Raw genomic sequence first — 21,153 nt, forward strand, 5'->3', positions numbered from 1 at the left:
TACAGTTACCAGATGTTGCCTAACTTCAACACTATGTTTTCCTGGGACAGCACACATGTCATATTTAGCATGAGGCTGTGTATAGCCAGAGTGGTGTGCCTTAGTAAATGTGCATAGATTTTTCAGTGTTTGAATTCATTTCGTTATCCAAACTCTTTCCTTTATGAAATACTAATTCTGGAGGCTGTGGAGAAAAGCTTATTTCAATGTACTGCTTTTTTTCTTTTTCAGGATATACATACAAAGACTATATCTTTATGGTCTTACATCAATAGCCAACTAGATGAATTTTCAAATCCCTTCTTTGTGAATTACGAGAACCATGTGTTATATCCTGTTGCTAGCATGAGTCACTTGGAATTGTGGGTAAATTATTATGTACGATGGAATCCACGGATGAGACCACAGGTAGTTTTCTGTTCTTCTTTTCATAAGACTATATCTTTCTTTCCAAATGAAGTTGGTGACATAAAAATGTGTGTTTAGTAGATACTGCCATATTGAATGTGTTCCCACTCCAGAAGGTTCTTCCCACATACCAACCATGATACCACTTGTTGAATTAGAATTCAAACTCTTACATGTCTGCCTTCTACTGACAAAATGGTAGAGAGTATTATTTCTTTCTGTGTTTTGTTCTGAATCTTATCAATTGCTGGGAGGTATTGTGGGCAGCACAGTACCTCCCTCTGCTAGTGTGCATATGGAGGTCATGAAGGCCTGTGAAAAACGCACTGAGGTTCACTTATAACGTAATAGGAAGGTAGTATGTGGTGAGTTGTAGAGTAGGTACAGCTTGAAGGACGAGTAAAGTCTCCCCACCCTGCTACATTACTTCACAGTAAAAATTGTTTTTGAAATTGAAAAAAAGTGCAGTGCACAACAGAAGTCAGTCAACCAAGCCTCCAACTGTTCTCTTCAGTGGCTGAGCTCTTGCTGCACATCAAGTACTGCTATGTAGGGCTCCTGAGTGCCCTTCTGACCAGCTACACTAGAGTTTTGACACAGCCTTGCTCCCCACCCCTAATTTTCTTCACATAGGTAGCCAGACCTGGTGGGGTCTAGGTCTAGAGAGATGACAGACAGAGGCGGCCTTCTGCTGAGAATTTTTTGTCTTGAGTATACTACTCTGGAGGTTTAAAGGATGACCGACAGGAGCATGTTGTTAGGTCTTTAACATCACTAATTTCATTAGTCAAGGACCAGAAACTTGACCCCCTCCTCATCTATCCTCCTCACCTGGTGTCTTCACAATCTCCATTTCTTCCCTAAACCCTACTAGCTACCCCTTTTTATTTTTATTTGCCCAGGATGGAACCCCAGCTAGTACCATCACTTACTAACCCCCTCACCTAGACAGTGTGCTGACTTTTAGGCTCAGCTGGGAGCTTCAGCTGAGATGTTCCCATCTCCTCCCCAGATCTTCTGTTGTCTGCCCCTGCAGCACAGGCTGAGCACATTTGCCTCGTTCTCTGATGCTTTCTTGTTACATGCCATTTGTTCCACATGGCTAGAGCTTTATTCCTCTACATTCTGAGTTAGCTCTGTCACCCTTGGGACCTAGGAGAGATTCTCTGGAACTATGCGATCAGAACTGAGTCCAGAACTTGTGCTCCTCACCAGGTCCTAGGTCCAGGCCCTGTGCTCCTCATGACCTATACCTCTACTGTCCCTTCTCCTCTTCCAGTGTCAATGGCTCCTCAGAGCCCCACAGAAGTGTAAGTGCAAAGGGCGTGTCTGTGATTCACTGGAATCCGGAATTACTTGCCTTTCTGACCTTATCAGTAATTTTGTAGTGTGTTATTTCAGGGTCCCATGAGCACTTCTTTTTCAGTAAGTAGAATTGGCTTCATCAAAAATGTGTTACAATTTTATTAGCATATGTTATATAGTTTTACATAGAGAAGTTTCCATTATAATATTTCCATACATAACACATACTGTTCTTTGACTATAATCAGCTATCATTGCCCATTCACCCATTCACCCTTTCCCCATCCCACAGCCCTAATAGTTCTCCTTTACCTAACTATGTTTCCCTTGCCCAGATTTCTCATGTAGCTTAGGAACCAAAGCTTGTATTTCACTTCTGGCAGCTTCCTGCTGCTGTATATTTCTGTCATGCTTAGGCACTTGAATGGGCAACAGAAAAGTTGGGCTGTGCTGTGTTGAAAAGTTATCACTTTGTATTACTTAGAAAAGGTAACTAAATAGTTGTCTTGATGACTCATGACTAGTCATGTAGAGTGGATGGAATATGTTTAGCATTAGGGGAATACCCAGCAGTGCGTTCTGGGAGCTGGGTGGCTTCTCAAGGACTGTGGGAGTTGCCCTCTGCCCATATACTGTACTCAGCAGGTTGCAAACTCGAAGGATATTGAAGCTAGGCAGAAAGCATCCTCATGGCTGTGTAGATTCCTTCTGCTAGTGCTTAGCAACAAATCTTCATTGCACACACCTGGGGTGGAGTAGCAGCAGGGACCAAGCCATTCATAAAACCTATAGCCTGAAAGAGAATATCTCTAAAATGCAGAGTGCAGACAGTTTCCTATAAAGGTAAGCAAATCAGGCTTGATTGCAAAGCATTACCACCTGTGACTGGGCTAAATGATCCCATGGGTGTGGCAAATACCACAGAGATCCTAAAGGAGAAATGAAGCATTTCCCCAGCACACAATAGTCTGTGGAGCCAGCCTTTGCTATGTGAATGGCATATCTGTCTTTCTCTTCCTGTAGCCTGTCAAAACGGAGGTTTTTTTTTTAACCCTTACTGTTTGAAGGCACCTGGCTGCCTTTGCTCTTTTTCCTCCTGTCAGTCATGCCTCTCATCTCACTAAGAAGGATGATTGCCAATAATGCTCAGGGTGGTAGTTTCAAGTGTTGGAGGGTGTAGAAGCAGGACCTGGTAAGGAGGGCTGGAGAGGCAGACTGAGGCTTAGAAGATAAGGTCAGGGTGTTGCTATTTATCCTGAGGAAGGAGCCACCGAGCCATGTTATGTGGCAAGCCATATTGTCTCCCTGAGGCGTAGGACCAAGTCTAATAACTGCTGTTTGTACAATGAGTGGGAAAGGGAACAGTGCTCTCCAGACATGTCACATGCTTCCTTTGTCCCCAGCTGGTGGCCTCTTTGCTGCTCAGCATCACCCCTAGTCTGAGCAATCTATAAGGCCATTTCTGCCTGTAAGGGAAAAGCCAGGTCTCCAGTCTCTAGGCTCCTAGTTGGTACTGAGGATGTTTGTTAGCTTAGAAAGCTGGGTATGATGAACATAAATACTAGGACCTTCTCATCTCTTTGTTGTGCTCTCCCACCATCATCAGGGGGTCTAAAAGATAATCAGGGTAAAGCAATGAAAAAAATACTAAATGGGAAGCAAAGGACTGGTCTCCCTAGAACACCTGTGTCCTGGCATTGGCCTAAAGGGGCTTTCTGCCAGCTGCTGTTCCAATTGATGCAAACACGGAGCTCTATGTAGGAGAAAGTACTGACTTATGCACGAGTAAAGGGATAATGGAGCTGGGGTCTCATATGAACCCAGCTTAGTCTAGCATCTGGGAAGAAGCTACTTGCATTTCTGACTCCTCCAAAGGCTGCCCGTCTCTGAGTCAGCACATGGAAGCCTTTGTTGACTTGTGACTGCTACACCTGGACCTGTTTACTCCTTCCCAAGAGCAAAAGAGAATGGAGTATGAGAATGGTCTGCCTGCCTTAGTGCCTTTTCATGCCTAGCTTATCTCCAGGAGCTGCAGGATGGCATGGGTGGCCATCAAAAGCTCATAACTTGTGGAGACAGAATCACTGTGTTGGTTAGTTTTATGTCAGTGTGACACAGGCTAGAGTTATCAGGGAAGAGGGACACTCAGCTGAGAAAATGCCTTCATAGGATTGGCCTGTTGTGTATTTTCTTGAATGATGATTGATGTGAGATGGCAGTGCCACCCCCAGGCTGGTGGTTCGTCCATAAGGAAGCAGTCTGGGCAAGCCACGAGGAGCAAGCCAGTACGTAGCATTCCCCCATGACCTCTTCTTCAGATCCTACATCCAGATTCCTGCTTTGAGTTCCTTCCCTGGCTTCCCTCAGGGATTGTGACCTGAGAATTATAAGCTGAAATAAACCCTTTCTTACACAAGTTGTTTTTGGTTTTGGTATACTATCACAGTAATAGAAACCCTGACTTTGTAAGACAATCACTGTACACTTGGTTGTAGCATGAATAATAAAAACCCAGAAACACATATATTACTCAAGCTACACTTGGTGAAAGATTGGTCAGTGGTCTAGGAGACTGGGAACATAGGCATCTGGGTGGTGAAATAACCATTAGACTATGAGCCTAGGTACTAAGTGCTGTATTTGCAACAAGCCTTGCTCCAATAACATTATGCTAACACCCTTGTCTCTGTTCCCTGCCAGATGCCAATTCACCAGAATCTCAAGGAACTTCTGGCTGTCAAGGTTGAGCTGCAGAAGCGTGTGGAGGACCTACAACGGGAGGTGGCCACACGAACCATCTCATCTTCTTCTGAGAGGGGCTCCTCGCCTACCCACTCAGTCACTCCTGTCCACACTTCGGTCTGATGGACAAGGGTAGTGTCCTGGGCCATCCTGCTGCTCTACTGTCTTTCAGCAGCTCAGGAAGCAGACCATTGATGTTATGGTTCTAGCTTGTCATTTTAGGGTTAGGTCCGGAGACCATTTGTGTGGTTAGGTGGCAGCTCCTGTTGCTAACAAACACTTCTTTTGTGTGAACAGCCTGTGACCCACTTGAGGGCAGTCTCATAGGGAAGCAATATGCCATACCCACCATGTGAACTACCTTGTCTTGTACAGGTAGCTTGGGAGAAGCTATATTGAATGCAGTGCAGTATTTCATCTTAAGAGGATCTCATACCACTTCTTTCCAAGTTAAGTCCTTTGTTAGGAATAATCTGTTCAATATAGAACACATTGTCAGCCATGTGGCTTCTCTCAGCCTTTGGCACAATTTGAAAACTGTTTTTAAAGGAAATGTTAGTGTGGCAAATGGACCATTGCTACCTGTTCTATAGTTATCTTCATGCAAGAAGTCCTCCTGTACAATTGGTACAATATGTACTGCTGTGTACATACAAGGTATTTTTTAAAGAGAAACATACCTTTATTTTCCTATGCCCTTTTTTATGTTTAGAATAGTTGTCTCAGGAGTCATCTGCTGAACTGTGCTGTATGAGAAATTCTTGCCCAACAGAATTCATGATGACTTTTGTGTGGTACATTTGAATTAAGATTTCAGATGTGTCATCTCAGTGGCAATGTAGTATTGTCCTGTAACTCTGGTACTTGTTTTTTGAGGTGGCACAAGCCATTCATTCATTGGTAGAGGTAGCAGCAGGTTCCCTCAGGATATAGCAAACTATGCATGCTTGTTCATGGTAAAGTGAGGACTCAAGCAGCAATTCTGCGTATGTGTTGGCCTCCCTCCATGACAGCTCTCTAAAGGATCAAGTCTTGGGAATTTCTCTGGCCATTGGACCTTGCATCTTGCCACCTGTTGAGATGTCTAGCACCCATGTCAGAGCAAGTCTGCTTTCACCTGTTAGATACCTGGACACCATGTCTTCATGTATCCCAGTCTCTTCTCAGTTTCTTCACATGGCTGCCTGTCCATACCTTAAAGCAACCATTGTGTTACAGCTTTGCCTAGGAAATCATAGCATGCTCTTCCTTGGTTTTCCTTTCTCAGAGCCAGCCCTGGCTATCCAGGCCATTCTCCATTGTTAGCAAATGATCCCTGATACTCCATCAGTCCTTCTAGGAATGAATTCCCCATCAGCTCCTCTGTGTGCAGTGCCAGCATCCCCACTCCCATTGCTATGCCCATTTCTGCATGTCACCAGGTTCTTCAGAGTTGGAGATGTGTTTGAAGCTGACAGAGCCATCCCCTGAGCATAGATCACATCTTCCCCTGGTCATTGTCGAATCACTGGATGCCATTAAGTCCTACATGTTGACCTCCATTTCCAAAATGTATTCTTAAAGAGTTTTCTACAACTGAATGCATAGAAAATAGATGATTATTCAACTTGGAACCTTCTGATTGTTATAGAAAACTATCCAACCTTAAGATAACCAGAGACATTTATTCAAAGTTTCGTAAGCTAAGATCAAGTCTCCATTTTTATCATCTGGGGGATTTGTTTCTAAACAATAGTTCAAATGATATTAGCTTTTGATTTACTCTCCTCAAATATACAAAATATTATTTGTAAATGGATAAACTGCCATGTCTAAGGTACGACTGCTGTGAGTTCAGGGCCAGCTTTGGCTATATATTGAGTTCTGTACCAGCTGGGCTATATTGTGGAACCCTGTCTCAAAGTCAGTACCAAAAAGAAAATAACATAAACTACACTATTTTTTCCTTCATATGCTTTTTTAAACTGGGAACATTAAACAATTTTCCCTAGAAATATTGTGTAATTCCCCAGCAACAATAGGACTATTAAACATTGGGTGGACTGGATGATGCTTTGACAGAAGCAGAGAAGCCATGCGGGCCGCTGCTTGGTAAGGTCAGCTAGCCTGGTACAGATGACTGGTGGAATGGGGATCTGGTCCTGATCATGCCATGTCCTCCCAGCTGTGTGTCTGTAGCACCCCTAGAAATTTCCATTGGATTTTAAAGAAGCACAAGAGAGTATTTCCCTTTGTATGTTTCTAGCACAGAACTGTTTCTAAAACAACTTGAAGTGTAGTTTTCTTATCTAAGCAATTCTTTCATGTTTATTTTATTTAAATACTAGAGTGTAAAACCTTTAAGGTTCAGATTTTTAAACAACTAGTACAATACTGTATTTGCCTCATCTGATGCACTGTATTCCAACCTGTAATTAAAATTATAATATGTTTGCTCCCTGGTCTTTTTGTTGTTTCTCTCTCTTAACCATTCTAGTAGGCTTTTCCCCCTCTGAAGAAAATAAGTACTAATAAAGTACTATGTGTTGAATGCTTACTATGCGCCTGGCACAGTTAAAAGTGCCCAGTGCGATTTGATTGACTTACTAAGTTGTTAGTGATTTATTGTGAATCTTAAGTGTTTGGGCTAGAACAGGTAAATGGTCTGATTTTCAAATCTGAAAGTTCCCTTGTTCATAACCTTGAAGAAATGTTGAAGACAGAGAAAGACCGAGACTGACCAGGGAAGTGGGTCCTCCTCATGCAAATGTAGTGTTCATTTGGTCCTTGCCAGCTCTACGGGACTGTGTACTTTTTCAATGTTCTAAAACCTAGTGTGAAATCACACCATCTCCTGTGTGTCACCATTCTTTAAGGGTCTGGCATTACTCATCCTCTTCTTGTAAATCATGGCTGAGTTAGCAAGAGAGCCCAATATTAGGCAGAAGAGGGTTGGACTACCTCACAGACCACTACCTGTAATAATGCCCACCACAGAATAAAGCACACTCATTCCTGGCTCAGTTTCCGGATTGAGCAGTGTGCTCCAGAGCTATCAGGGTGGTGGATCCAATGCTGATCCTCCCAAAGGAATTGATGGCGTGGCAAGGGTGCTCTGCTCTGGCCTCCCCTTCATTCCAGTATGTCAGACATGTTCCTGTACCATGTGAGTACACCAGCAGAAGCCCTGAGATTGAGCACTTTGTGGGAGGAATAATAGCAAAATGCTAACCTGCCCAAGACACACCTTTGGTTAGGGAGAGGGGAATGAGGTCAGTACCATATCACAAATGACAGTAGGGAAAGACAGACAGAATCAGAACACAAGGGGCTGTTGGATTCCTTTTTGTTTAATGCAAACAGTAAACCATTTACAATTCACACTTGGACACAAGCACGTAAAATGATGTACAGGGATTCTGGCAGTCTCCAGCACATCTTCCTTGGACAACTGGTACCAACCACAACCCAAGTGGCTGCGACAATGGGCCTGCCCCACACCAGAGTGGGCAACCCCCTACATCAAGCCACTTGAGAACGTTGAGCTTTTTAAAAGTTCTTCCTGTCAGGTCCCACTAAGAGGTCTGATCTTGGCAATTGGCTCTTCTGCTTCATTTGCATTCTCCCTTCTATCACCTGGGACTAGCCCAAGTTGAGCAACTCAGCCTTCACGGGGGACATAGTTACAAGACCAGTCCCAAGACTTCTGCAGGCCACAATGCCCCAGCAAGAATAAAATGCCAGAGGGAAGGAGAAGCCCGGCCCCTGGGATGAGACTTTATGAACAGGAGGCCGATGACCCGCCCAGGCCTGTCCAGCCACTTAGCTAGCGCCTGTGGGCTGAGTGATGGGTTTTATGCAGAAGGGCTTTTATGCAGAAGGCACCGAGGTAGCTAAGGGAGAGCAAAGTAGAGCTCTTTTTCACTGGAACCAGTGCTATTGAGAAAAGTTTCACAAGAGGGCATTTATTTTACATCATGGCTGTGGGGTTCGAGGGTTTTGCCATCCGACAGGCCTCAGCATAAAGGTAAAGTACATAACCCCCCTGAGATTGCCTTAGCTACATGTCAACAGCCAGAGATTCTAAAAGTCTTCCTTAAGTCACTTCTAGCTCAGCACTGGCCAGAGGGTGGCACCATTTCTTGATTTCCTTGATGCTAGTGACTCACAATCCTGACAAAGTTGACAGCAATCTGACCAACAAGTTAGGAAGTTCTGGAAACTGACACATCTTGCAAGCAATGCCTCCATTGCTAATTAACTCCTGAAGAATAAAGGGGGCTTCCTGAGGCCATGGCTTTTCCATCTTGGTGCCATTTCCCCAGTGTTCCAGCCCCCTGTCAGATCTACAGACCTAGTCTGCCTGGGACCAAAGGCCAGTCAAGAGGGGCATCTCATAGCCCACAGGTACACATGGGGGGGTTCAGGCTACCTGGACACATGACACAGCAGCATCCCTCCACCATGAGTAGTCTTTAAACAACACACACACTCAAGGCATGCATTAGACAGCACAAGATTTCAGTGGTTTCTTAAAATAGGTGTTGCCTCATCCCAGCTCAGCAGATGTGAAGGAGCCAATTCACAGCCTGTGGAATATATGGGGCCATCGTGTCGTCCAGAGGAGCTGTGAGTTTTGTAAGTAGGATCTTGCCTTCCCAGTAACACACTCTGCTTTCTGAAGTGCTTTTGACATGACAACTATTACTTCACGTTACATTAGCTTAGCTTTCAACTGCAGGGTTCACTGCAGAGCTCACTGGAGCCAAGGGCCAAAAGCCAAAGAAACAGTCCAAGAAGTAGCCAGCTCTGGCCCAAACTAGGTGGTAGCAGGCATCTCTGGGCCAGGTGAAGCCCTAGTCCTTGGTTTCCTGTGTTTAGCACTGTGAACACAGCCAGAGCCCTCTTCATCATAGCAGACAGGGAGGATAGCAACACAACTACAAAGGCAGCAGCGATATTCCACTCAGCTAAGCCAGCTTTCCCCCCTACCCCCACCCTCTACTTTCCCCACCTGCTTCTAATAAAGCAGCAATCACGCTTCTGGTTTCCATGTTCATTCTCAGGATTGTAGCTCTTGCTACTCAAATAAGATCATGTAAAGTGTAGGGGAGAGCACCTACCCCCACCTGGTAGAAAATCCGTTTCCAATGCAGAAGTTACCAGGTCAGTCAGAGACCCTTATGGAACCTGATGGGAATCAAGCCTACAAGTCACAGCTCCCACGTTCTCCAGATTTCTAAACGCAAGGTGAGACTACTATGAGATGCATGTTTGCACTAAAATAACCGAAGAGCCCTCACATGGACAAGCTCTCTGGAAGTTGAGCAATGCAAAACCAGAAGTTGGAAAGAACAGTACATCTTTAAAAAATGCTTAGGCGGTGTGTGTGTGTGTGTGTGTGTGTGTGTGTGTGTGTGTGTGTGTGTGTGTGTGTGTGTGTGTGTGTTGCAGCTTGGTGCTTGCTGACTTCTTACAGGGGCTCTACATGTACCAAATGCTAGCTGAGCATCCTTCTTACAGCTCTTAGTGGTCAGTGCCACAACAACCCCTCTGGCACAGAGGTAAAGTGTCTCATAGTACCTAGGAATTGCATAAGCAGAAATGCTCGATTTTGGCACTGTCCCCACCATCCTCTTGTTTACCCTCACCTTGGTCTCCCTGATTTTTCCCATGTGCAGGCTGGAGCAGGTTGTCTCTATGACCCAGCAACTTCCAATACTGGTGATCTGCTCAAGGTGGGTCTCAAGTTTCAGCACCAAGTCTCTTCAGAGGACCTGGGGCAGAGCAGTCACCATACTTTGAAGGACAGGGCACAGAAACTACAGTCATGAACACCTAAGGCTTGTCCAGAAAATTCAGTACAATAAGAAGCCGGTGGTATGGGAAGAAAGTTGAAGAAAGTGTCAGCAAATGAAATCTGGAGCTGGGTCACAAACAGTGGTACCCTTCCTGCGCACCTGCCACTGAACGGGGCCTCAGATCCGGGGTGGCTCAGAGGGTGGTGGCTCCGCAGACTGTGTTTCTTGTTTTGAGTATGTCACTAGGGAGAGAAGACATTTGTTAGGAGAGTTTCAACCTATGCTCTACAAAAGTGCTGTTAGCAATTTAGTCCCATGTTGTGTGGGCAATTGAGCACATTGCAGGCCTTCTCACTGCCTTCTGTAGAGACTGCCATGTACCCTGGATGAAAAGTTCAGGGTGGGTCAAGGGGAGTAAAGGCAGAAGCCTGTCAGGCTGCACAAGAGTTCTGCCTCCTTTTCCTCATCTAGAAAATAAGAATGGTTCTGCCAAAACTTCTGGATTACTGGATCTGTAGCATTCCGCATAGCATTCTACCCTTGGGTGTTCACTCAGTGTTGATTATAGTATCAAAATTGTGATGGAATGCTCCTATAGAATCCACAACTCTGCATCTGCATCCAGGACTATTTCCATACATCTGGTGCTACACTACCAGATAACTTATATAAGCAGTGACCTGGGGACTTCATTCTCCATTATAAAACAGGTATGACCACATCATTCCTCAGCACACCTGCTGCCCTGCAGCTCTGGTCTCTTCTTGTCTGTGCCACCATAGGCTCAGCCAAAGGAGAACAGGCTAACCTCACTGCCTCATGAAACCATACCTCCCTATCAGCATTCTTGGGTCACAGGAATGTCTGTCTCCTTCGCTTTTGGCCTTACCATATGTGACCTCTAATTTCCCCTAGTTACTGAATCCCAAAAATGCTCAATGACCCCAGAGAGGGTAATAGAAATTTGGCTTTTTAACTATGTGCCTCATTGTTTTTAGCCATTTTTCTAATTGAAAGGTCTAGACACAGATGTAGACCCATGCCAGAATCCAAGAACTCAGGAGACAGAAGAACAAGATCAGGAATACAATGTTACTTCCAGCTATATAGTGAGTTTGAGGCCAATCTTGGCTACCTGAGACCCTGTCACAAACATACAAAAATTAAAAACAAATAGGCTATAGGTTAGGTTAGAAGCAAAACCTTACACAGCTCAGGATGATCATGCCCAGGATGTATGTGAGTCTTCTGGAAAAGATGTAAATTGTCCCAGGCACATTCAGATGATTCAATAGTTGGGACTGAGCAACAAAAGTACCTAGAAGTCATCACCATGGCACCAGTGTTTCCATTATCAAGAAACAGGGAGGCCAGCTGACCAATCACAGGACACAGACAGACCTGGGCCTCTGAAGATTTTGTGATGAGCAGACATTACAGGAACGGATTCTTCTGGGCCTCCCTAACCCAGTTCTATTCAGTGCTGGAGTCACTGAATTTGGAAAGCCTTCAGCAGGCGATAGTGATGGAGAAGTCCTCACCTTGGGGTTCCTCACATACAACAGCTTCCAGGTTCTCCCCCTTCACGTAGTCTGCATTGAGGCCTTCTGCAAAGAGCAAGAGCAAAGTAAAGGAGGCACAAGGAAACAAAGGAATCCCTCACTAACTGAGTACTTTATGGCAGTAAACCCTTCTGGAATCAGCCCCTGTCCCTGGATCACTAGCATATCATCTTCTAGATAAAGACTGGCCATCAAGGGATGTATTGCCCAAGACTTCTCATCACATCCTTGCAAACAGCATCATGCATCAAAGGCCCAACCCGCCCCTTCCATAAAGGGCCACTGCCACCATGTCAAGACAACAGCTCTATCCAGCAAAGAGGGTATCAGATGGCAGGGCTCTGGACCATCCATAGGACCACAGTAGGCCCAGAGTCCAGGGAGTTGGAGAGGAAGCAAAGAGCTAAGGGAATGACTGATGGACACAGGGTAAGGAAGGAAGATATGGATGTGCAGGGCTCACTCTGGAAATACCAGCAGATGACCTTCCCAGCAGCACCTGCATGCACAAGGAAGCCAAGTAGCTTCTCCTGATTGCTATCCCCTCCCATCTTGGAGGGCCCAGTGTTTACAAATAGTTGTCCCAGTCTAGTTTGTGATCTGGGTCTCTCCACACCCACATTATCCTCAAGAGCAACGAAGCAACTCAATAAAGCATCCTCTTCACTTGGCCAGAGGCCATAACTCAAGGACTTGGAGCAGCCCAACACCCCAGTTTGTATAAGGGTCAGAGTCTTCTGTGTCTTCTCTCTCAATAACTGAAGGCCTGCAGGGAAAATGGACTCTTATTCTAACTAACCAACTCACTGGACACAAATCATTTTCCTGGCTTTTATCTGACTTAATAGCTGTTGGGTTCAAAGTGAAAGCCAGCTGGGCCTGTGAAACTGTAGGTGGTATTCTCCAGCAGGGGTTGTTAACTACCATGCAAAGCCAGGCAGGTGATGGCCCCATTGCCAATGGGTAGGAGCTAGAAGACATGCCCTGGGCTTCCAGACCACTGCCCATATTCCCAGTTGGCAAGCAGGAGTTAGCCGTTTTTTTCTAGTGGCTTCCGGGATATGTTCACCCATGGGTAGCTGACTGATCCCTCTCCACCCCATGGACATCCCTGACTCCAGGTATCTTGGGCCTGGGAATACATGATGTGGCAAGTGGCACCCTCACAACATATCCAGAAAAGCTACAGATGGTATGATCACAGGCAAGTTGGTGAATGCCAGGGAAAGAGGTGAGGTGGAGAGCGGGGAGAAGGGGATAATGAGGTTTCCAGGGCCAAAGCACAAGAAACATGAGTAAGTCAAAAGCACATTGTTACCTTGCCCTTCTGCTGCATCTGAAGGCAAGACACGAAGCTTAGAGCCCTGGAGTAAGAACTCAGCTCCAGGCAACAAACCCTCTGGTATTTACATGAGATTCACTGACATTTGGCACTGACGGTAGGCAGGGAAACTGGGGGTTCCCAAAATTGGAACCCCTTTGGTAGCAACAAAGGTTGGAGGCCAAGCAGGTGAGGGCAAGTCCTCCTAGCAGCCACCTGTCCCCTCCCAGGGGCTTTCCATGAGCGCTTCCAGATCTCCAATCATTGGAGGCCAAGGTTGACATTAACCAGCAACCCAGCAGGACAGTGGAGAGTAGAAATAAACATGCCTGATTCTTACAAATTTAGCACACACACAAGCATCCTTGGGACCCTTCCTCATCGTACACCATCACAGTGCAAGTGGCAGTCACCTTGCCTCACAAAGTTTCAGAATGAACAGTAAGACAAGTGCAAGCTTGATGTCTAGTCACCGGCATGGAAAATGCAGGCTAATCCAGGCTTGAACAGCAGGGGGCGCTGTGGCAGTACAATGACGCACGGCTGATGCAGCCACAGACTGGTCAGAGACAACTCCTTGGGAAAGGACACCCCAGGCCTGAACAATGAGAGCAGAAGAGCAATGCAGAGAGGAGAGGAAACAGCAAAGGCTATACCCTGGAGAAGGCAGAACATATAGAAAGGGAAAATGGCTACGGAGAAGGAAGGCTTCCTGGGGACAGGGAGAAACCAAATGTCCAGGACTCTGAATGCCAAGGTCAGTTCAGGGTCTGGTTTGTAACCTTGTAGTCATCAGGGAACCTGGGAAAGTCCAAGTATTTTTAAACAGGTCCCCATGAAGAAGGTAAAATTTAAGGAGGACAGAGTCAGAGAGGTTGAAAAAGATGTAGGCATGGATGGGCAACAGTAAGAGAAAAGGAAGCAAGCATGTGGTTCATCAAGAGTGGGTACTGCAGGACTCCAGGCTTCCGGCTTGTGAGGTCAGACACAGGAGTGGGAGAGACAATGACGTCTGAGCTCCTGGCTCCATGTAAGCAAGTCAGCCTGCGTAGCCTGCTTGTTCAACGTGTGAGCCCTTCTAAGCGCCATGTCCTTAAACAAAACAAGTGGGCTAGATGAGGGCTGTACTCACTCTCCCCATCTCCCTCCCTCCTGTGCCACTCTGGCCTTGGTTGAAACCCCTCCGTCTCATGAAGCTATGCTAAGCCTCTCCCATCAGTATCTGCGACCTCATCTGTTAAACCTGTAAATGTTACCTTATCTGGGAGAGGGATCTTTGCTGACACAATTGAGGATCCAAAATGTCTTGCATTCAGGATTTAAATTGGAGAAAACATTAAACTAGTGAAGTCACAATCCAAGGAACACCTGCATGGCCTAAAAAGCTGAAAGATGTAATACAGCACATTCTCCAAGGTATCTGAAGGGACTGTGGTCCTACAGGTACCTGTTTTTGAGACAAGGCCTTAAACTATAGCCCAGGCTGGCCTGGAACTCACTCTGTAGCACAGATTGCCATGGAATCACAACAGTCCTCCTGCCTCAGCCTTACTAATTCCGGGGTTACAGCCATGTGCCAATACATTTGGCTCAGAAAACAGGTTTAAGTTGTTTGAAATCACAACAGTTCTCTGTCTTAGAAACCAAAAGAAGCTTAGACAGCTAAGCAGAGCAAGAGAGCTCACTAGCGAACCTTTCTGGAATACTCTGATGCTCCCACATTGGGGCAGGAAGAGAGGCTTATAGCCTCTTCATTGCTAAGGCTGAAGCCTAGGCTGGCTTCCTTAACCACATAAGAGGAGAAATGATGAGAAAACCATGGCCCAAATGGACCTGATGTAGTGCTTCCAACAAAATTAGACTTTCAGCACAAATGGACCTAATGTGGTGCATCCAACAAAATTAGACTTTAGGCAGTTATGAAGGAGAACTAGGCTTCTAGCTTTCCCAGGCTCCTACCTGTCACTGTCTAAGAGCATCACTGAACAAGAGACTGGCTAGAAACTAATTTTTAAAAAGTATTTGCTAAATGACATTAATGACTTTGGCCAATCATACAGAGTAGCATGTTTCTCTTGTCTTAGTTACTTACAAACTTTACCATAGCTCAGGTTCAAAGTTTTACCTTTTTATCTCTTCACAAGACAATCTTGAGAATGCTTATCCAAACTCCTGCTTCCCCACTCTGGCCAGCAATAATCTGAGTTGTTGTCCCCAAATACCTTTAGACCATGACCATTATCTCCTCCCTGAGAAGTGTGTATAGAGATAGCAGGCCCGAGAGTAGCCATGTGGGGGAACTCTCCATCTCATTGCCATCTGTATGCTGGGAGACAGGTGGGAGAAGAGCTGCCAGGCTTCCTAATGCTCCCTCTGTCGTCAAAGGCACCAGGAATGAGGCTGGAGGACATGGGGACAATAACCGTCTTCCCATTTCCTTGTTCCAGGCACAGGCCAGGAGGGTGAAACAAACAGCTGCCTGCACATACTATGTACAACATGGGCCCCTTGCTCAATGTGTCCAAAAGGTCTACCACAAAATAGTCTACCAGATCCAGGGTCAATATTGACCTCATCTAAGCCATATTTTTAGCCAATTAGAAAGTCCCTTTGCTTTATAGTTGAAGGGGAAAATCTAGTCTGCATCCCCAATAGTTCCTTCTTCCTAACCACCCTACCACCAAGCTTGTGGATCCATGTGCATACTGTATCTCTGATGAAAAATGTTCTACAAAAGCAAAAGAAAAGGAAAATATTGTGGTAAGATGATGAAACAGTTGTAATGCCCACACTCAAAGCATCCCAGGAGCTAAGTTAGTTTCCTGGAAATCTCAGGTCCAGGTGCCACAAAGAACAGAGGCCCATAGAGACACATAGGGACAAAAGGAGATGGCTCTAAGCTTTTCAGAAAAATCAAAGAATCTGAGGAAGGTGAATAAGGGTGAACAGTTTTGCTGAGTCACGTACCCTCCCCTGAAGTAAAATTAGCCAGCCCTGAACTAGAGACATTCTACTTGACATATTGATGCTGTGGTACTATAAAACCAACAAATCTTGACCTTTTATTCTCCCTCAATAGCATCCTCAGAGGTTCCATGCCATGGGGTAAAAATACCCTTCTAAGACTGGAGACCCTCTGTAACTATTTGATTTACTCACAGGTGCCCCACTTGTGACTACAGCCTACAACAAAAGCAATCTGTCCTCTAAAATTCCAACATATAGGAATGGATAATCACTCTGATTTCTCTTTCATCACTACTCCTTAAAACAACTTATGGGTTCACAGATTTTGCAAATGATCTGACTTGAGGAGGAGCAGAGGGCATCCAGGTAGTGACATACCAAGAAATCAAGGTCAGAAAGAGCACTGCCAGAATCACTAGAGGCCTCAAGACGTCCATAGTCCTGTTGAAGAGGCTCTTGGACATCATGGTATTCTGATTGGCAGTACAGGGGGCGGTGACATTGGGCCTCTGAAGGCCCAGCATCCCCTTGGGTGAGATCGGGGTCATAAGGATCTTTCAGGGTTCCTCCCATTCTTTGGAAATAAAACATCAGAATGTTCACTGAGCTTTGACCCAACTGAAGTATGGCCTCTTCCAGCTGAGATGCCTGGAAAGTCAAGATCACATAGTCTGTCCCCATGTGTTGTATTCTTCCTGACCAGTATAACCTTTAATTCTGCCTGAATTTGTCTCTAAGGATGTACAAAGTATACCTGCTATGAAGCCTACTGCTATTGAACAGGCGGGGAAAAGGATGAGAACTTTCCTGGGCCCCATTCCCTGCTTGGTTATATACTCACGCTGAATGCTGAAGCAAAACTTCTTTTGCTGGTAGGAGATGTAACTGGATACAGCTCCAATCAGGGCCATGGCCAGGGCACTGGCCACACCTGCTATGGTTCCAGTTTCTGTCGACATGCCTGGACATGGAAGAATAGAAAGAACTTAGTAGAAAAGACCTGAAACTCCAAATAAAACAGTTCATTCAGGATTCTGCTGCTCTGATAGCCCTAAGTTATGCTGGCTCACATGTTCATAATCTCCAAGTCCATGTAGAAGAGCTATGCCACAGATACCCAAGACATGGCAATGACATGGTGCTCCTTGGATTTGCCAAACACTTTTGGTCTTCCATAAAGACATTCATCTTGAGAAACATGAGAAGCAGACTGCAGTCCTCTCTCTTACAGAGACCTAGCCAGTACTTGGAGTCTCAAGCTAGCAGGTTTCCTTTTGGGTCACCTATCCCAAGGCCTATGTCTTCATGTTGCTTCCACTGAATGGAGCAGTAGGACCTTTGGGAAGTAACTGGATCAGGAGACTCCACCCTCAACAAGGGATGGAGTTGTAGTGGAATGGATTTCAGGGCTTTGTTATAATAGCCAGATATCAATTTCTAAGAATCCATGAGGTGAGTTAATCAGCCTTCTTTACCATGTGTATCTGCCATTATAGTTCACTTCCCCACAGACCCAAAGGCAACAGGGTCAAGTGACCCACACTGGAATCTCTAAAACCATGAGCAACATACATTTTATCTTCTTTTAAGTTATATATCTTTGGTATTTTTCATGGTGATGGAACGCTGACTGAAAGAAACATTCGGGGAAGAGAGGTAAGAGAAACTCTAAGACCAGAGTAGGCCAGTGTTATTTTTCCTTGTGGTTCTAACAGAGAACTTGGGTCATAGATACCCACCAGATCCAGGGTCATCATTGCTGCCATAACCGCCACCACCTGGGAAAAGGATAAAAGCACTTAGTGTCTGCTATGAACCCTAAGACCCCAAGACCAGTAGACTCAGGCCTCCAGAAGGTCTATTGAAATGATTTCCTCCGCACACTGAGCTCTTCTACACATGATACTCTCCACACTCTGGCTTCAAGTTTACTTCTTCATTATCTACTAGGGGCAGTTCACTTAGCATCTAAAAAGGGAGGGAGCCAAGTCTTACAGGCAGATTAAAGATAATCAAAAAGCAGTTAGACTAGAGTGCAAATTACAACACCAAGTAGTAACTCCTGCACATCTATACCAAAACATTGAAACATAAACAAATGCAATCATAAAACCACATCTAATATTTTCACATTCAAAAAGCTCTTAAATATCATAGAGATGCAGAACAGACTAATGCTGATAGAAAGGTTATAGAAGAGAGATCCTTGTGACAGAATGATTTATCTGATTATGGTGATAAATTATTACCATATGACATAACTGTAAAACTAGAGTGTGTGAGAGCGTGTGTGCACACACACACACTTCCCCAGCAAGAGACTCCTCCCATTCCTGGAGAACAACTCCATAACATCAAGTACCGTCTAGAACGTCAACTGGCCCTGAATGCATCATAGGGCCTAATGCTCACTGACCGAAGATGATGTTCTCAGGACTTGTTGGGAATTGGTGAGGTACTATTTTAGGAGAGTCTCCTCTACAATGTTGGAAGCAACAAGTACTGCCATTTCTTTCACCGATCAAAGAGTCTAGATTTATAAGTATTAAAATATTTCACTGCAGTGAAGGAAGGTTATGGGGATGAGCAGGTAAGATGTGAGAACTTCGACTCAGTTTTGCTATGAGCCTAAAACTACTTTTAAAATGGTCTAGTTTTTAAAAGAGTCCGGAGAGAAAATGAAATTTGTTATGTTACTATGTGGAACTGACTCTTCCAGTTAAAAACATTCATAAAGGTCTCTGACTGCCTATTTACTAAAAGAGGGGTTTAAGAGAACTGGCTGCTCTTGCAGAGGACCTGAGTTCAATTTTCAGCAACCACAAGGTGGCTTGCCAACCATGGGTAACTCCAGTTCCAGGGATCTAGCACTCCTTTTTGGCCTACTTAGGCACCAAGCATGCAAGTGGTTCATAGATATACAGGCAGACAAAATACCCAAACACATAAATAACTAAATAATTAAATAAAATATAAAAATAACAGCAGCATTTTTGTTTTGTTTTGCTTTGTTTTTCAGGAAGGGTATATAGCCCAGGCCAACCTGAAACTTGAGAATCTTCCTGCCTTACCCTCTAGCCCAGTGGTTCTCAACCTCCCTAATGCTGTGACCCTTTAATACAGTTCCTCATGTTGTGGTGACCCCCGATCTTAAAATTAGTTTTGTTGCTTTTTCATTACTGTAATTTTGCTACTGTTATAAATTGTAATGTAAATATCTGATATGCAGGATATATGACATGTGTTCCCTAAGGGGTTGCAACCCAAAGGTTGAGAACCACTGCTCAGAGTGATAGACTTGCAGGTATGTTTCACCACACCACACCCAGCTGAGCACCAACATTTTTGTCACCATTATTACTACTGGAGAAAGCAGAGCAGAACAGACTGATCAACACGCATTGACATTTCAGCAATAAGTGCTTAATGTCCAATAGTGCCTGTTACCAATCCCCTCTGTTGTTCTAGAAGTGATCAAGGGTAAAAGTTAAGCATCCCCACAGGCACCCTTTGCAGAAGTGTTCAAGTCACTAGCTTCATGAAGTTTGGACTTAGTAATTCAACATTTTCTTTCTTTCATCTCTAGACAGAGTATGGAGAGCCAGCCTAGTCAAATGGAACTGCAGGCTCAGCGAGAGACCCTGTGTCAAAAACTATGGTGGGGGCTGGAGAGATGGCTCAGAGGTTAAGAGCACTGACTGCTCTTCCAGAGGTCCTGAGTTCAATTTCCAGCAACCGCATGGTGGCTTACAACCATCTACAATTCAATCTGGTGCCCTCTTCTGACATGTAGGCAGAACACTATATATGTAATAAATAAATAAATAAATCTAAAAAAAAACTAGGGTGGAAAAGTCATAGAAAATGACACTCAAAATTGACCTCTAGCTTCTACATATGTGCACAATATACACACAGACACACACAGATACCCAGACACACAGACACACACACACAGGCACACACACACAGCACACACACACACACACACACACACACACACACACACACACACACACACACACACTACTACTCAGTTTAAATCCTTCTATCCATCCAGTCACATGAACCTGAACTAAGGTAAGCCACCTGGGCCTATCACTGGAATTACTCAGGGCAAAGTCATGGCCTTCATCTCTCATTGGCTTCTGAGCTCCACTCATTTTCTCTGAGCATAGGCTGCTCTATCTACAAAATGCAGTGTGCAAAAGATAATGTTAGAACAAGTGACAAACTCAACCGGCATTAAACAACTCAATACAGTCCATGAAAATGAATTTCCAATAAAAACAAAACAGATAAAACTGTAAGACCACAAGACATTTTAGGACAGCATTTATAATATCTTAGGAACAAGTGGTAGCTTCTAAACATGATCATAAAGTCAGAAGTGCAAAATGGGAAAGATTCTATCAAAAGTTAGAACTTCAGTACTAAGAGCACAAGCAGGATTGAGAAAGCGAGAGCAGACCAGAGAGCTAAAGAGAGACAGACACTTGTGCCTCAAAGAACCTTACAAATAAGTACAATGAACTGTATGTGGGAGCACACACTTAAATTCCTGCACAAAGGAGACTAAAGCAGAAGGGTTATGTGTTCAAGGCCAGCATGGTCTAGCTGATGAGACAGTCTCAAAAACAAAACAAAACGTGAGATGGGGAGTAAAGGGGGAGAGCCCTAGCATAGCCATGAAGTGAGAACTGGATGCACTGGCATACGCCTGTAATTTCCACACTTAATGCGCTGAAGTAGTAGAATTAAGAGGCAGAGGCTCTGTCTCAAACAAACAGACAAAGTATAATGATAACTTCCAAAACACTGGCAAATATGTATCTGAGAAAGGACTAACTTAATTAGCAGAAAAAAGCAAATAAAGCTCAGTGTGTCATAACATCCCCATACTTTAGGATGGGGAATAAATGAAAAGAAGGGGAGAGTTTAACAAGGATATGGAGAAACGAGAACTATCATACATTGCTAGTAAGGATGAGAAATTGCCCAGTTTCTGTAGAAACAGCTTAGTAGCTTCTGGAAACATGAAACATAAAGTTATGGTATGCACTAACAA

General features: G+C 44.6%; 2 protein-coding genes across 11 annotated transcripts in view; one reads left to right on the forward strand and one right to left on the reverse strand.

Moving 5' to 3' along the window:
• The window catches only part of Mtmr1 (myotubularin related protein 1), a 60,385-nt gene extending 53,497 nt beyond the window's left edge, over positions 1 to 6,888 (forward strand). For all 8 annotated transcript variants that reach the window (XM_040744714.1, XM_040744719.1, XM_040744717.1 and 5 more), the window contains 2 exons: positions 232 to 408; positions 4,414 to 6,888. In XM_040744714.1, the coding sequence (XP_040600648.1) occupies positions 232 to 408; positions 4,414 to 4,578 (342 nt within the window). In that variant the 3' untranslated portion in view covers positions 4,579 to 6,888. The remainder of the gene's footprint in view (positions 1 to 231; positions 409 to 4,413) is intronic.
• An 880-nt stretch (positions 6,889 to 7,768) lies between these two features.
• Cd99l2 (CD99 molecule like 2) overlaps positions 7,769 to 21,153 on the reverse strand; it is an 86,209-nt gene continuing 72,824 nt past the window's right edge. Inside the window, exons 8-12 of one of the 3 annotated variants that reach the window (XM_040744722.1) lie at positions 17,825 to 17,863; positions 16,927 to 17,046; positions 13,116 to 13,133; positions 11,777 to 11,842; positions 7,769 to 10,477 (exon numbers count right to left, since the gene is read on the reverse strand). In XM_040744722.1, coding sequence (XP_040600656.1) covers positions 10,413 to 10,477; positions 11,777 to 11,842; positions 13,116 to 13,133; positions 16,927 to 17,046; positions 17,825 to 17,863 — 308 coding nt within the window. In that variant the 3' untranslated portion in view covers positions 7,769 to 10,412. The remainder of the gene's footprint in view (positions 10,478 to 11,776; positions 11,843 to 13,115; positions 13,134 to 16,926; positions 17,047 to 17,824; positions 17,864 to 21,153) is intronic. The other 2 variants (XM_005086268.4, XM_040744723.1) reach the window with 2 other exon arrangements.

The sequence above is a fragment of the Mesocricetus auratus genome, unplaced genomic scaffold (genome assembly GCF_017639785.1).
Source record: "Mesocricetus auratus isolate SY011 unplaced genomic scaffold, BCM_Maur_2.0 Super-Scaffold_100003, whole genome shotgun sequence".
NCBI lineage: Eukaryota > Metazoa > Chordata > Mammalia > Rodentia > Cricetidae > Mesocricetus > Mesocricetus auratus.